This window comes from Balearica regulorum, chromosome 8 (genome assembly GCF_011004875.1).
Source record: "Balearica regulorum gibbericeps isolate bBalReg1 chromosome 8, bBalReg1.pri, whole genome shotgun sequence".
Classification (NCBI taxonomy): domain Eukaryota; kingdom Metazoa; phylum Chordata; class Aves; order Gruiformes; family Gruidae; genus Balearica; species Balearica regulorum.
Window position 1 is genome coordinate 19,273,334 of NC_046191.1, and position 16,433 is coordinate 19,289,766.

The window sequence follows — 16,433 nt, forward strand, 5'->3', positions numbered from 1 at the left end:
TGAGTTCATAGCAGTGTTCTCAGAAATTGGACTGTGATACTGTGTAAAGTGCTGGTCCCATGGATCATCTTTTAGAGATTTTCTTGGTTTCTAAAAACCTGATATTTACAACACTGGTGGTAGGGCAAAATGTAACATCTTTCCTGAAAAGAGATGTTGCCTTTTCTGTTCTGGAAATATTCTTATTGAAGATTTGGAGATACTGTGGTTAAAACCTTCAACCTGAATGTACACTCAAAGCTTAATGAAGGCATGGGTATAGCATACAGTGTGCACTATCTATATCTTCCACAGCGATCATACATTTGCTTTTTTCTTGTCTGCTAGCTGCTTTTGCGTGTGCGAAAAGGATGTTAAGTAAAGAACTCATTATTTTGTGTCTAGTCATTGTGCAATAGAGGTTTTAAAATGCCTATATTGTTCTAGGTCAAAGTGACTTAAAACATTGAAAATGCCATAGATTTCTGCCTTATATTATCCGAAGGACCATTATAAGATGACAGAGGGAATAGATTTGTTCCTGAAGTCATTAAAAAGAAGTAATTTGTTCGTGGAGTTCTCTATGTGTATGTCTTCTCCTCTAAAAAGAGACTCTAAAATAGCATCTTTTTTTCATTCTTCCTCAATAGGAATCTGGTTAAGAAGTACTGTCCTAAACGTTCACCCAAAGATGAGGAACCCAGGTAAAAATGTGCATTTCAAGTTCTATGTATAAGAAATAAGGACTATAGTATACTCTGTCCTTTTATGGATTTTTTTTTTTAAGATAAAGTATTTAATTGGCTAAGACAAACAAAAGAATTCTGCTTGGCTTCTTATAGTTCTGCTGTAATTCTTAAGCATGAAACCTGAGTTTACTTCTGTTAGTATTTTAAAGTAGTAAACAATGGCAGGTTGTACTTGCTCCATTCCAAATTAATCTTTAGCTAGCTGAAAGTTTGAAAGCACAAGTTTAGTATGCTATGTACAGTCTATTATTATTTTTTTTAATAGAAAAGCAATTAGGTGTCCTTAGGCTGTGGTTTTTTGCTTAGTTTAGTAGAGTTTTTCAGTGCATATGTATGGCAGTACAAACTTAGCTATACTTTTGTGTACAGTCAAGTCTCAGTATACAACTTTGTCATGTTTTTGGCAAGAAGAGCTCTTAAACTGCTGACTTGCTTTGACTCCGGAGGCAAAATAAGTGAATGTCAAACTGTGAAGGAGCAATTTGTGGTAAACAACTTTATGATTCTTTATCAGAGAGGTGCTTGTTTTGCTGTCCATGTCCATAGCCATTTTTTTATTTATTTAGAAAATCACAAGACCTTTTTTCTTTAGGGATAAGAAAGTTGCCTACTTTCTTATGAAGGAAAGAAAGTAGGCAACTTCCAGATTGTAGCCAGAGCGCATGCTGTGCACAGAGTGCCTGAGAATCCACACTAGGATTTCCTCTAGCTCTTTTGACTAAATAACGATCCTGGACCACAGGGAATGGGATTTGTAGTATAAGGTGGCATTTGAATTCCCCAGAGCCAAGCTTATGGAGATGGCGACATTCCACAGTTGAAAGAGAGAAAGATGTATATTTTAATGTGGTGCCTGTTTTTTTTTTTTCTTTTCTCCCTTCCACACACACTTTCTACCCTTTGCCCCTCCTCTTCCCCCCTTTTTAGTGCCAGCCATAATGGCACCTTACTTCCAGCCAAGAGGTGGGCAGGCAAACAGGCAGCTGTCTCCAGAGCTGATAGCAAACTTGTTCTGTAGATCATCCATCGGGATGCATATGAGTGGTATGATTGGCATGTTCCACCCTCAAGACTACCAAGCACATCATCTCTACAGCAAGTTCAGCCTCCAAGCCTAGGGACGTATGTATCCGTTCCCAGGCTCAGGCCTCTCATTTGGCAGCTTAGGAGATACCACTATACTACAGGGCTTTCCAGGTAGTATTCTTCTTCTTTCTTTTCCATCCACAAAAATCCATATTCTTATAAAATGTATTTGAAGAGACATTGCAACATATAGTACATGCTAGGCTTTATGTAGGCTTTCCCAACTTTTATTTCTACTATAATTCAATTAGCATTAAGATAAGGTTTATTGTAAAATATGTATGACTTTTTTTTTTAATTACTCAGGAGTACAGACTATACTAAAAGAAGTCCATTTAAAAAAACTCTCTCACTTTTTGTTTGTGTGTGTGTGCTTTCTGTCAGGTTTACTTCGTGTATTGCCTTTTTTAACATCCTTAATGAGCTGAATGACTATGCAGGACAACGAGAAGTAGTTGCAGAAGAAATGGGACACAGAGTGTACGGAGAATTGATGAGATATTCTCATGATCTAAAAACTGAGAGAAAAATGGTAATTTCTATATTTTGATTTGATAATAGGATATCAAAATGGATGTATCTTTTAATGAATTGATGTATTTGTTTACCTAATTTAATGAATTTGGCAATAAGTAGGTTTCATGATACATTTATAAAACACATTTTAAAATTATTCTGTATTTTTCTGCTTACTGGTTTATTACAGTTATTAAACCTAAAAATGAAGGTCCTAGGAGATGGTGCTTACTAGTAACTTTTTTGCCTGCATAATTTTCATCTGTGTTACTGTTCTTATATGATTGGTAATGTCTTCCAAAGAGTACTGGTAACTTGTGGGAGATACTGCATATCATACTGTGTCGACCAGAGCAGGGACTAACTAATGGTAATAGTACTATTAAGATATGTAAATTCAACTTTTTTTGTGGTGGTTTTAGCATCTTCAGGAAGGGCGAAAGGCTCAACAGTATCTGGACATGTGCTGGAAACAGATGGATAATGTGAGTTTGTGGTTTGGGGTTTTTTTCCTATCAATAATACACAGTCTGTAAATGCAACTGTTGTCATGTTGATTGCTTAGACTTTCATGTTTAGCTATATTACTGAATGTCCAAATCAGACTTAGTAACATTTAAAATACGATTCAATATATTTGTAGTTCCCCGTTTAAAAAAAATATCCTGTAAACAGCTTCTGTATATGTTTGAGTGAAGCTTGGCTTTTATCCAGCATAAAGGAATCTGTGTTTAACATGGGTGCAGGCTTCTTTGGTTGCTTCTCTGTGGGCTACTTTTTGTTTAGAAAGTAATTAATAATGACAATTTATTTGTATGTGGATGAAATCTTAAGTCAGTGTATTTGACTTGAGTTTGAGGGCTTGTTATATGAGGTCTATTCAAGAATACCACTGTAGACTATTATACTTTCAGGAGGTAGAATTACTTTTTAACAGAGAAATGCAGGGAGTGAATTTCTGTAGAACAGATTATAAGCTCCTTTTCTTGAGAGACATGCTTTTAAAAATGAGAAAATATAAAATTCAACCAAGTGTGTTGAATATTATATTCACATAAGTGTGTTATTCTGCTGGTTTTGTGTCTTAGAAATTTATTACAACTTTGATCCAGATTATTGTGAAGCAGTACTGGAGAGGAGAACTTCTATTTTGTTGTTGTGGACCCAGATAAGCAATGTCTTGCTTCAGTGTCATGTCAAAGAGTTTAATTCATGGTCAGAGGATCAGAGTAGAAGCAGATATGGTAGTTTTAGATGCTATCACCCTTCACCAAAATAATTCCCAGAGTTCATCTCAAACAATCAGCTGTGTTCTGTGCGCTATATTTACTTGAGTGCAGTCAATCTTTTAAATGCATACAGCCTTTAAGGGACACATTAACCTCAGTTGCCAGACTTTGCACTGAAGCAGGAGAGCAGTGCTCACCCAATCTCTGTTGCCCGTTTGTCTCTAGAGATACTGACTTCTTGAGCTGCAACAGGTTTTCCTATAGCAGTTGTCTTGACCATAGCTGGATATATTGAATATCAAGTACATCCAATACTGCTGTCTGTGCTGCTTACAGCTATGCCAGTTGATATGAATACTGATGATAATGGATGGGAATGCTAAGATCTTTTAACGTAGATAAATCCTTCAGACTACCTTCAAAATAATTTAGTTCAATTTATTCAATTAAAATTGATCACTGAAGAAGGGAACTTCAAAATTTCACTCAAACAATTCCAGGTTTAAGATTTCTGCCTCCTAACTTTTATGTTATTGAAGTCAGGATAGAAAGTGGACTTGTCTGTTTATAATTAGGTTATTTTGTATTTCGATTATCTGATATTATAGAGCATAATTATAGTTGTTTACTTGCTGGTACTTCAAGGAGATAAATTTTTAATTGAAAAGGTGAAAATTTTTGGGAGTTGGTTGCTGCAAGAACAATCTGTTTGCTTAGAGGTATTCATTGAATTTAAGATGTTTTAATGGAGGCTTTGATATTCAGCATTTGAAATTACTGTACAAAACCACAAGGAGATAGTGGCTGTTGAAGCAGTAAGTTTGTGGCTTTTGTAGAGCAAAAAGAAATTTGAGAGAGAATGCAGAGAAGCAGAGAAGGCACAGCAAAGCTACGAAAGACTGGACAATGACACTAATGCGACAAAGGCTGATGTTGAGAAGGTAAGAGCGGTGCCATTTGTTTCTTTGTTCTCTATTATAAAAACCTTTCATTTGCATGTTTATCATCAGTACTGGAACAACATTCTTTGAGTGTATAAAATTGTGTATAAAATATGCTTGCTTATTATGTGCAAAATCAAAGTTACAGTAAAATATAAGCGCAGAGAGGGAGTATGTTTCATTAGTCTTGAGATGATGCTGTGGAGATGATGACTATCTTCCTTAAACAGGCAGGCGTACTGGTGTTTGATATCTGGTCACTCATGCCTATGGTTTTTTTAGGATAGGCATTTAAGCAACGTGGCTAAGGGAGCTAAAATGATCATTGCTCTCTCTGTATGTAACAAATGAGGTCTGTAGACTGTCAGTATATATGAAATCTCACATTCTTTTTATTTCAGTTGTAAGGGTATCGGTTTTGATGACTTGTGATTAGTGTTGTTGCATAGTTGGTAAAATAAATTAAAATAATGGTGTATGTCATTGAAAAGCACGAGACATGTTTGAACTGATAACACTTTCCTACTAGGCTAAGCAACAGTTAAACCTGCGCACACATATGGCTGATGAAAACAAAAATGAATATGCTGCACAACTACAGACTTTTAATGGGGAACAGCACAAACACTACTACATTGTCATTCCTCAAATTTACAAGGTAAAATAATTAACAGAGAAAGTATGTCTGATTTTCTTTTAAAGGAGAAGTAGATTTTAAAATCTAAAACTTTTATTTTGGGGATTTTATTGGATAATTTTATCAAGAAATTAGCATAATCTTGATATAACCTGCATTTTATCGTGAACCTTACTGCTTATGGTAAATATGCTTAGACTTGAAATGAAAATAGTCTGTTGCATTTTCTATGAAGGCTTTATATTTTATAGACTCTTTGTGTAAATATTGCTGAAGAGGTATGGCAAAATAAAAGTTTGAGACATCTGGGTGAGAGCAAACATGTAAAACAATCATTCTACTAAGGTTTGATCACTAGTTCTTTTGCTGTTTGTGTGTGTGAATGCTTTGATCCTGGCAGAGATGAAGGAAAGCGTATAGCTAATGATGACTATGTGGTTTAATGTATCTCTCATATATATATATATATAAAAAGTGGGTGGATTGGAGGCAGAAGTACTTCCCCCCTCATTACTTCATCAGTATTACCAGCAATCCACAGAACTCTCTAAAATAATAAAAAAAGTTAAAGGCCAAATTAGATCAATATTTTGCATCTAAAAAGGGGATTTCTCAAGGTGCTTCATGTAACTATTTAAGATTTTTTTTTTTTAAGATTCTTTTAAAGCCAGAGAGACTTTGCCAAACTAGTTTGAAGTAAGGATTCACAGGAGAAAATTGCCTTGGATTATTAAAGAATTTTCTGATATTTTAACTGCTAAGCAGTGCTAGAGTAGATCTGACATCAGCACACTGATGGAGGAATTGCAGTCAACTCCCAAGAGAAACAGTTTCATCATCTTTCTTTGTAGCTTGGACCAGAGTTTTGGTTTATTGCCTTTATTTCTCTAGGGTTAAAATCCATTATCATTGTAAGATACTACGTGTGTTTTTTGAAATCTCCAAGTAAGAGCAGAAAGGCCTAGTCCTGCTTTCTCTTGGGACTACACTTTTATTATTTCCTTGCAAGTATTTGGTAATGTTCTATGGGAAAACCTTGGGAGAGGGATTTAGTTAGCATGATTGTGTTGTTGCTTTGTTTTGGAGAGATGAAATTGGATACTGTTTGAGACATCTGCCTTTGTTGGAGTAGAAACAGGAAAGATCCAACATATTTTTCCATTTTTAATAACTTATTGATGCATGTACTATTGCTTTTTGTTTTCTTTTGATTTTTTTTTCCACCTTCAATTACGTGAAAGGTCCAGGGTTATTATCTTAATAATATTTCTCTTTAATTTGTTCTTTTTGTTATGTTCCAGTAGACTTTTATTACAAATCTTATGTAATGGTATTCTTTTCTTTATTTTCTTGCACACTTCTAAAGGAAATGGTTTGTATTTCAAATCAGAGAGCATGTCTAAACAGCATATAATTTTAATATTTCTAATTTTTCCTATTTTTTAAATCATTGGTATTTATTGGAAAGTATAAAAATAAAAGCAAGATAGAGATATTTATCACCAGAGAGAATTTTTTTGTAACTAGAAGGAGTGAGGAGATGTAGAAATTAGTAGAATTTCTTTACTGTAGTTTTTATTTTTGCATGAAACAAATATTTTAAACTGAATAGGTGCCTGTAGACACTGTACACGTGCTTTAAAAAAAGAATAAAGAAAAGTAAGTCCAGTCCTTTACATCCTTTTTAAAAATCAGAGTATCAACTCTGTCATTACTGTTTTGGGCATCTTAAGTCTATGTCTGAAAGGACTTGATTTTTTAACTTAATTAAGTTCTGTTTTGTTAAGCAAATAAAAATACTGGGAAAGCACAGAAATTCTGTACTATACTGTGGTGATGACAGTAACTACATACATCAGGATCAGGGAAAAAATCTGCAAATAAAAGCTTTGTTTTATCTTACTTTGTGCTTGCAGCAACTTCAAGAAATGGATGAAAGAAGGACTGTCAAACTTAGTGAATGTTACAAAGGCTTTGCTGACTCTGAGCGCAAGGTTATTCCGATTATCTCTAAATGTTTAGAAGGGATGATCCTTGCAGCAAAATCAGTTGATGAACATAGAGTAAGTAGAACTGAGCAACTTTTTAAATGTGCATGAGCAGTTAACTGATACGGAAGCTGTGGAGAGGGGAAGGATGGACTTAACCTATACGCTTGTTTTTCTGTTGTCAAATATTTGTCGTCTTGAAAAGTGTTGTGACTTCAGTTTAGGCCTAAACGTTTGCTTCCACTTTTGGTGTCTGTTCTCTTTCTGTTTTATTGCTCTCTTCTGATCTGAAGATTTCTAACGCTTTCTCACTGGATGTGATTTTGGACGCATTGTTTTGGTTATCCTGAAACACCCTGGACTACCAACGTGGTTGGTATTTTCTCCAGTATGTAGCATTAAATCATATAAAAGGTGTTCAGTTAACCAAATATCGTTCTATGTCCTGCTTGATTGCAGCTACTGGCACTTCTTTCTTATTCCTTCTATTATATCTTGCTACATGTAGTTTCTTAGTGTTATCTTTGTGTCAGGGCTAATGTTGCAGGATTAGAAGGTGGAGTAGTACTTTGGCCTTAAAGCATGTCCTGTTTTAAATTTGTGATAACCCTTGGGGAGTATTTGCTGGATTCTGAATAGCAGGGTATGCTTTGATTTGCACTCATGGTAACACTGCTGAGACAAAACAACAGACGTTATCTTAACTTGATCTATCCAAAAGCATGCGTTTTGAGCTTCTCTCTCTCACTTCCCATCTGTGAATCTGCAATTAAAGGGAAAATTTATGTCTCCGTGTTTTTCTCTCTCCGGCTCTTGATGGGTTTGCTTGTTTTGCTTGTTTAAACTTCTTAATGTCCTATGTCTAGGACTCTCAACTAGTGATAGACTGCTTCAAATCCGGTTTTGAACCTCCTGGAGATTTTCCATTTGAAGATTACAGTCAGAATATTTACAGAACTATCTCTGATGGAACCATCAGTACACCAAAGCAGGAAGGAATGAGAATCGATTCAAAAACTACAGTGGGCAAGGCTAAAGGAAAGCTGTGGCTATTTGGAAAGAAGCCAAAGGTAACAATTAAGAAATTACTATTTGGGAAATTAAAATGTGAAGATCTAGAGTGCATGGTAGCAGCAATTTATTTATTTTAAAATAACCTTCCCCTTGCCTGCCACTGTCTTTTAAAATATGTGCAAGCAGATCTGAAGGTTTGAGTAGGGTTGGATACTTACATTAAAAATCAAGTTCTCACTGGGGGAAGTTTTGCAATTTTTTTCCTAGTCATTTGTGTCTGGGAATATTTTTCCATAGTTATTTGATAAAAGTAGCTTCCCATTTCTGTAACATTTCTAAGTTTCTGTAAAGACTTTCTGCAATTGCATAGAAAAGGTGTTAATTGTGAACGTAAAAGGGCAGGGGGAGTATGCTTTGGAGTCGGGCAGACTTCCGATCTCTCTCTTTATACTACGAAAAGCAATCCCCCTCTAAATGTCACATTTCATAGATGTTTATATATAGGAGTGCTATATAGATTTTTATTATACCTGCTGCTAGTTTTGAAAACTTGTGAGGTTTTTCTGGAAACATTAGAATTAATAGTACCTCATTGATAAAACATACCGCGGAAGCGCCATACAGGTAAATGTCCCAGAAGAAACATTACTATGAAATAGGTAAAAATATTCCTATGCTCAAAAGCAGAGAAATTACTCCTTTCTTGTATTATTTTATGAGTTTCAATTAACACTTTCTGTGCAAGATGCCTTCATTGATCAACAAAACGAATTATCAATACATGCCTTGGCTATATAAATGAATAATGAAGCCTATTCATATTTAAATTTTATGCTAGATCTTTATTTAGTATTGGAGCATATCAGTGACTCATTTTAATGATTCCCGCAAATTTCTATGAGGTTCTTTTAATGCTTCAAGTCAGTTTCTGCCATTTATTACAGGAAACTATTCTCAGAGCTTGTTAGTGGTAGGATTTATTTTCCACTTGATAGTATTCCAAGGAAACAGATCTTTACAGCAGGAAGGAAAATAGCTGATTCTTTATTCCCACCTCAGTATGTTATGTAACTGCAGCTGTGTGTTACAGTGAAAACGGATTGTTTACTTTTCATGTGGTAGATTTAATGATTGGTAATAGTTTAAATGCATTAATGCCTTAGCATATTTCTTGGATTAGCTGCAGAGGTAGGTGAGATTCAGCCTGTTCTGAAATTAGAACATGATTACTGGGTTGACAAGAAGATTTGAGATTTTGGAGAGGGAAGCTATTGGTTTTCAATCTGGACCGTGGCATTTACTGTAGTTACAAGAAAATCCTTTGTATGATGACAGCTGAAGAAAGCTAACAGGACTTTCCTTACTCTTTCTCTGCCCCAGTTTGCGCACTTTGTACGTAGCATTTCCTGTATGGAATCACAGTTATATGTATGTGTATAAATACTACGTGCATCTCCTCCTTAAGGACCTGGAGGAAATGGAAGATTATGTCCCTTTTTTTTCACGTGTTTTTGGGAAAGACGAAGGGCGCTCTACAAAACAGCAGCTGGGAGCAAAATACTTATCAGGAGATACATATTTAATTCCAAATACTATTTCCCAGTTTTAAAAGATATTCTTAAATTGGCTAATAGAAAAATATGGTGATTTATTGTAGCTGGGGTATTCATGGGGGCCTTTGAGCCTTCATTTAGCTGAAACTGTAGTGGGTCTTGGCTTCCAGATATGCATTGAACTATTTTTGATGATGTCAAAGACATAAAAGCCTTTTGGAAAGGGAATGAGTTGTGCAGCAGAGGAAATAGTACAGAAAAATCAAAGTGGGAAAAAGCAGCAGAGGTATGAGAGACAAAAAATGAGAGAAGCAATTTAAAAAAAGGGGAGGTAGAAAGTGGAGGAAGTTCTTGTGACTATACTGATTAAGAATGCCAGGCAGCCGTTGTGTCAGTCCAGCTTGTTTTGGTCATTCTCCGTAGATGTACCTGATATTTCTATTTTCACTTGCCTGGTAGGGTACATCAACATGTAGGAAGCAGCAGTGAGCAGGAATGCACAAGCTTCCAGAATGGTGTAACTAAAGTTGGCAAGGCAGAACTTCCCGTTTTAAGAAAAGAGACAGTCAACTTCGGGATCTTGTTAGGATCTTGTGGAAGTAGTGAGTCTAAAGCCTTTTTGAATAGTCCTTCATTCTCTGCACCAACCTGTAACTCTGAAGATTAGTTTCATGACAGAAACCTTTTAAAACCCATACAGTTATAGTGTAAATATGTCTGGAACATTACAAGCTGTTTCTGTGTTGGATAGAAATTTTATTTTTGTAAGAGAAATTTCATTTTAAAATCACTTTGAACATTTGGCTTATTTATTGCTTTCTTTATTTCCACATTAGCCACAATCCCCACCCCTAACCCCTACTAGTTTATACACATCCAGTACTCCTAATGGGTCCCAGTATCCCATATTCTCCATTGAACCAGTGCATTATTGCATGAGTGACATAAAAACAGGGAAGCCCAGAATTCCTTCTTTCAGAAGCCTCAAAAGAGGGGTAAGTTTGCTAACAAGTTGAAATGCATGATGGGCTATGAACAGTGTGTTTGTGATGTGGCTTTTCTAATGCTCTTCACCCTCATTATAAGGCTTACTTGGTTAAAAGTAACACTTCACCTATGAGCTCACTGGTAGGATTGTTTCATATTATACAGAAGTTACCAACAGGTTAAAAAGAAGCTAAAAATACTCTTTATCGTGTTCCAAATACTTGTGCCTAAAAGAAAGGTGTTATAAAGAGGGTGCTCAGCATGTGTTTGAAACCTTTCTTCATTGTTGTTCACATTCACAAATGTTTTCCTACCATCTCGTAACATATTTTTGCAGTAATTTATCATTCGGTATACAGCCACCACAAAAAACATCTGAACAGATCAGATGTCTTGTTTGCTGACTTTTAATTGAAATAATAGTACTTGGTTATGAGCCACTGAACAAAGAAGGGAGAAATTTCATATCTTTTGTACATTAAATGCTATAGCACATGGTGCTTGCAGATTTTGAAATACCGATTTTTGAAATGTTACCATTTTAATGCATTTTCTGATTAATAAATTGCTCATTTGTCTAAGGTTCTTTTGGGTAGAATTACTGAAAAATTACTACCAAATGCCACCTTCTGAGACTTATCAGTTCCTTTACTAATTTACAGTGGCGCATTCTGCAAATAGAATTTGTTTGGAAGACAATGAAAGGGAAATGTTAAGTGGTTTCCTAGCAACATGTATAGTACTAGTGATAAATGTACTGGCACTTTCCTGTTACGTCAGTGAAACACAGGCTACCTACTTTCTGTACATTTGATGATATTTATTGATCCAAATAGTGAGATAATTGGATATGTTTGATTACATATAATTCATGATTTTCTGATATTTGAAACCAATATTGACTCGCTGTCTCATGCGCATCAAGAATGCTGTGCTACTGTTGACAGTACAACAATGTTATATTGCAGTAAAGTTAATGATTTAGAGGCTCCCTTGCTGGCATTCTGAAATATAACGAGTTACACTTAAAGCATTATCTCTAAGTCATGTTGTGGCACCTTATTGCAGGCCCCCAGATACCTTGCAAATACCCTTTCTACCACCACCAGTTTTTAGAAAATTCTTGTGGTCCTCTAAGTATTTATGGAGGACAGTTTCTCTCCTTTCCCCTTCTAAGTCACTTACGTCATCATTTGTTCCTGTCATGCAGATAATGTGTTGCCTTTAGTACTCAGTGAGGAACTAATTGGATTAGATAGTTGAGATGGCACAGGTCTTGGTAACAACCTCCTTTTTGTTGATCACTAAATGTACTGACCCTTGGCTTACAAATCACCACCTTGTAGTATCCATAGTTCTAGAACCTCTTACTGAAGCAAAAGATAGTCTCCTAGCAACTACAGAATGCTATGGAAAATGAAACCATATTTTTAGTAATTTTTTTTATTCTTGCAATTCATTGTTCATGTTGTAAAAGTGAATGAATTTAATATAGAATAGTATTCCGTAGAATTAGCAAGGATCACTAGTATCCTACAAATCTGGCTTAACTCAAATATCCCACAATATCCAATAGTTTATCTCTGTAAATCTTCAGGATGAACATTTATTTTTTATATATTTTGAAATTCCTTGCAAGCATTTTAAGACATCACATACTGAGCGCCTTTTCAACTTAGATGTATACTGTAATTCTAATAGGTTTTGTATATCTCATTGATCAGTCTTATCTTTATAATGTATCTTGCTTCGGTGCTTAATAGTTGCTAGTACACAATGCTATTTTCCACAGTTTTGTCCCTGGAAAATTATGTCCGAGCGGTATTGACGTGCAGCACTACCAAATGGTATTTAATTTGCTTCTGCTTCTACCACAGTTTACCCATGAGTTGGCATATACCAGACAGTAAGCATACTGCTTATTTTGTTTAACGTGCCCTGCGCAAGATTTCCCTCAAGGCACTGGAGATGACGCAACCAGACTGCCCTCATTCTCTGCTTCGTGTGTTAGGTCTCCCTATTGTGCTGCATAGTGAAAGCAGCAAACAGAATAACAGAACAGGTTATGGAAAAGTCTTGTAAGTGTAAGCAAGTGTAACTTGCTTTATCAGTACTGCTATTACATGCTGCTTATTATCCTTTGTATTCTTAGCATTTCCAGATAGTGCTTATGAGAGATCTTTGCTCAATGCCACTTGATACATAAATAGATACCTCATCAACAATGATACATGAACCTTACTTGTGTTTTCTTGGAAGACTCTTTCTAAATGGAGCAAGAAGTTTATTCTAAAACCATTTTACATCTTTGGACTTTATTGAGGTTTCTACCATAGTATCATTTGTGAAGGTGCTTTACTTTCCTTATTGCTAGAAATTCTAATTTTGTGTGTGCGCCCCAATCAACAGCCCTAACAATTGCTGAGGGTCATAAATGATGTCAGAGATATCTATCTTCTGAGTTGCTTGGTGTTTCTCTGGAAAGGATTATCCAAAGTATCCAAGCACAGTAGATCTTCAAAATGCTGTGAATGTTAAACCCGAGATACGACATCTGGCATCCCATGTTTTATTTGCTTCCTCAGGGATGAAGTGTTTACTCTTTAAATGTCTTTGTTTTTATCTGGACTAAAAACATTTCTAGGATAGCAGCAATGACTCAAATGCTGTTTTCAGAAAGTAAAATTGCTAACTTCTAAACTTGAAAAAGGTCTTTGTTTATTGTAGTTCTACTGTGATAATAAAGTAAATACATTGTAAAAATTATGTTTGTAAAAGTAGTGGATTGTTAGCTGTAATTAACATTATTTGCATATGGCTGACCAGTCCTTCATCATCATCAAATTCTGCTATTTTGTGCAATGTTGGCTGTGTGTTCGTTTCTTCTACAGTAGAAGTTCTTTAGAATATTATTCAAAATACTAAAATTCAAAAGTAGTTTAATGACGTTGTGTATTAGAGTTTTGTAAGTTAAACTACCCATTATCACCTAGTATTCTTTTAAATCAGTAATTTTTAAAGCAGAAGTGCATTTCTGATTATTGTATTTTGCTTTTCTTGTGCTTAAAGTAAAATGTATATTTTATAAACTAAAATTGTAATCCTTAAGCAATATTTTAAAGAATCATTTTTAGGCATTAATCATTTTTGTAACTAGTCATTGCATGTGAATAATTTCCCGTTTCTTTCTGTTTTCAAATGAACTGTGCAGTGGTCGGTGAAGATGGTAAGCCCGTGTGCTGATCTGTCTGCTGTACTTCTGCTAAGATAGCATGAAAGTAATCTTCTGAAAATGTTTCCATATCATAACTGCTTAAGTCAGGTGCTGAAATACATCTTCAGGTTTTTCCACTCATATACACAGTCTTCTTAATCATCCATGCTTAATGTAAGAGAATTAGACTTGTGATCTGGCTGCAACTAAGTTGACCAGTATTCACGAGTTGGTCACGATGGAAATACTTGGTGATTTCTCTTTGTCAGGAAAATTGTTAAAGCAGCTAAAAATAGGTATATGAAAAGATGACAGAACTTGTGTAAAGGAGGAATATTGAATATTGCAAAATTCACTCCTTTGAATTTAGCCCCAAAATTGCAGAGGAGATGATTCTTTATGCTTAGGAATATTAGAAAGCTGTTCTATTAAATGAAAACTACACCTTAATCAGTATTGTTGTTTTGCAGAGTGAATCAGTGAAAATTCAGAAAAAGACCTCTGTTCTTCTGGTTATTGCTGTAGGATACTGTGGTTTTAACTGACGTGTAAGGAGGAATGATACAGAGAATGTGATTGTCTTTTTGTTGCTTTGCAGTGTGTAAAAGGACCTGAAAGGATTTTAATTATTTTTTTCCTCCAGAAAGATACACTTCTGCTTTATTTTGAAACAACATATCTGGATTTCCCTCTTTTTATGGTGTCTTGTATTCCCTTCTTAAAAAGCAGTGAGGTCATGATTTTACAAGTGCAGAAGAACCAAGAAGTTGAGGGGCAAGAAGATGTTAAGAGAGGGTATTAGGAACTTGGCACCTGAGCCTAAGGCTGCTTGTGTCAAAATTGCGACAGTCAAGTTTCTGTCAAGTTTCTTCTTGACAAAAGAAACGCTGTCCAGTTCGGTTTGCCTCCGTGGAGGGTTACTGTAATGGCAAGGGGGTTTCTTCTGCTAAAACCAACTTTCTGAGGCAACCGAGACACAAATAATTTAACTTTCTGTTATTAAGACGTGTACCATATTTCCTTCTTGATGCTGTTGGTGTCTGTCACCCTGAGGGGAAGAGTTTTTACAACAAACTCATTAAGACATGTAAAAAAAATCTCTTTCCATGCTTTTCACACCCAAGTCCTTCCATCCTGTTTATAATCTTGGCACAAGTTTGCAATCAAACCTTTGCAGGTTTGGGCTCATAATGATAGGTGGTCTTAAGTTTCTTTAAAAATATTTAAAAACTTTTTTTAAAAAAAGTTTTGAAAGTAAGAGGTTTTTTCCTCTCTCTGAAACATTATTTTTTATAATGAAAAAGGTGACTTGGAATATTTGACCAGGTTTTGATTGAGATTAACAAATTTAAGTCACTATTTTGATGCTATAAAGGCTTTTTCTGTGCTCTATGAACTAGTTTTACTTGAGGTAAAACGTATCAGAACTTTGCAAGTTTTAGTATGTTTTCTAGCAAGATTGCTGAACTTCCAGAAGAGAACTGTAATAGTACTTGGGAATGAAGATCCAAAATACAGTATTTTGATAGCATTGAAAGCGCCATAGAACACACACTCCAGAGAAAGAATCTGTTATATACATAGTCATATTATAGACACATCTTCGATTTTTGTTCTGAAATTACTCTGTAGTAATTAATTCTGTCCTTTCTAAATCTGCTTTAAGTGCAGTGGATGTAATAGGAAGATACATGGCTCAGCTTTTCAGAAAAATAATTAACTCTACAAACTTTGAATTACATCTGTGAGCCAACTCTTACAGCAGGCAGATAGAACCTTGAATGAATGACTACGGTCTGGCAGCAAGAACGCGCATTTATTCTGTTGCGGTGTTTTATAGAGCTGTGTGTCAAGTACAGTTTTTAAGAAGGTCCATCCTGCTTCCAGTGAACGCTGTCCGTGTGTGGGTATGTCAGTTCAGCTGTCCTGATAGGCGCCTGTTACCTGTTTAATACTACTTCTGCTTGCAGGGCCCTGCACTAGAAGACTTCAGCCATCTCCCTCCAGAACAAAGACGCAAGAAACTGCAACAGAGAATCGATGAACTTAACAGAGAACTACAGAAGGAAACAGACCAGAAGTGAGTGCATTTTTGGGAATTTTGGCATGGTTCTCTCTCTGTTTATTTTGAAGTCCTCTACCTAAGCCAACAGCGCTCAGAAGCTAGGAGAGAATATACTAGTCCAAGCTATTACAAAGTATTTTTTAGTTCATGGTTTATTGTATGTAGGTTCTGTTAGCATTGCTTCCCTCTGCTTTACTATCATACACATTTTGATCCTAACATGGCATAGGAAACATTGGATCTAAAAGCATACATTAAAAAAAAAATAATCAATGCTTAGGTCTGTTGAGCAAGAGAGCTGCAACTTAGTGCATTAAGAACTTCATTAATATTTAGGAAATTGTGTATAACAAACACTATGGGAAACAGTTGGACTATTCTCTGAGACTGTATAGAGAAGAGTCAACAGTTGGAGTCCTTATGTGCTTGTGCATGACACAAGAAAGGAAGGCAAAGTGCTAAGATGACAGAATGG

The 16,433-nt window shown here is 35.5% G+C and overlaps 1 protein-coding gene across 7 annotated transcripts in view; it reads left to right on the top strand.

The window, feature by feature from the left end:
- The window catches only part of FNBP1L (formin binding protein 1 like), a 61,525-nt gene that overhangs the window by 39,755 nt on the left and 5,337 nt on the right, over nt 1–16,433 (top strand). For 6 of the 7 annotated variants that reach the window (XM_075759949.1, XM_075759946.1, XM_075759948.1 and 3 more), the window contains exons 3-10: nt 630–683; nt 2,199–2,346; nt 2,753–2,815; nt 4,396–4,500; nt 5,030–5,158; nt 7,054–7,200; nt 7,992–8,195; nt 15,864–15,973. In XM_075759949.1, coding sequence (XP_075616064.1) covers nt 630–683; nt 2,199–2,346; nt 2,753–2,815; nt 4,396–4,500; nt 5,030–5,158; nt 7,054–7,200; nt 7,992–8,195; nt 15,864–15,973 — 960 coding nt within the window. Of the gene's footprint in view, nt 1–629; nt 684–2,198; nt 2,347–2,752; nt 2,816–4,395; nt 4,501–5,029; nt 5,159–7,053; nt 7,201–7,991; nt 8,196–10,528; nt 10,688–13,890; nt 13,906–15,863; nt 15,974–16,433 lie in introns of all 7 variants that reach the window. The other variant, XM_075759952.1, reaches the window with a different exon arrangement.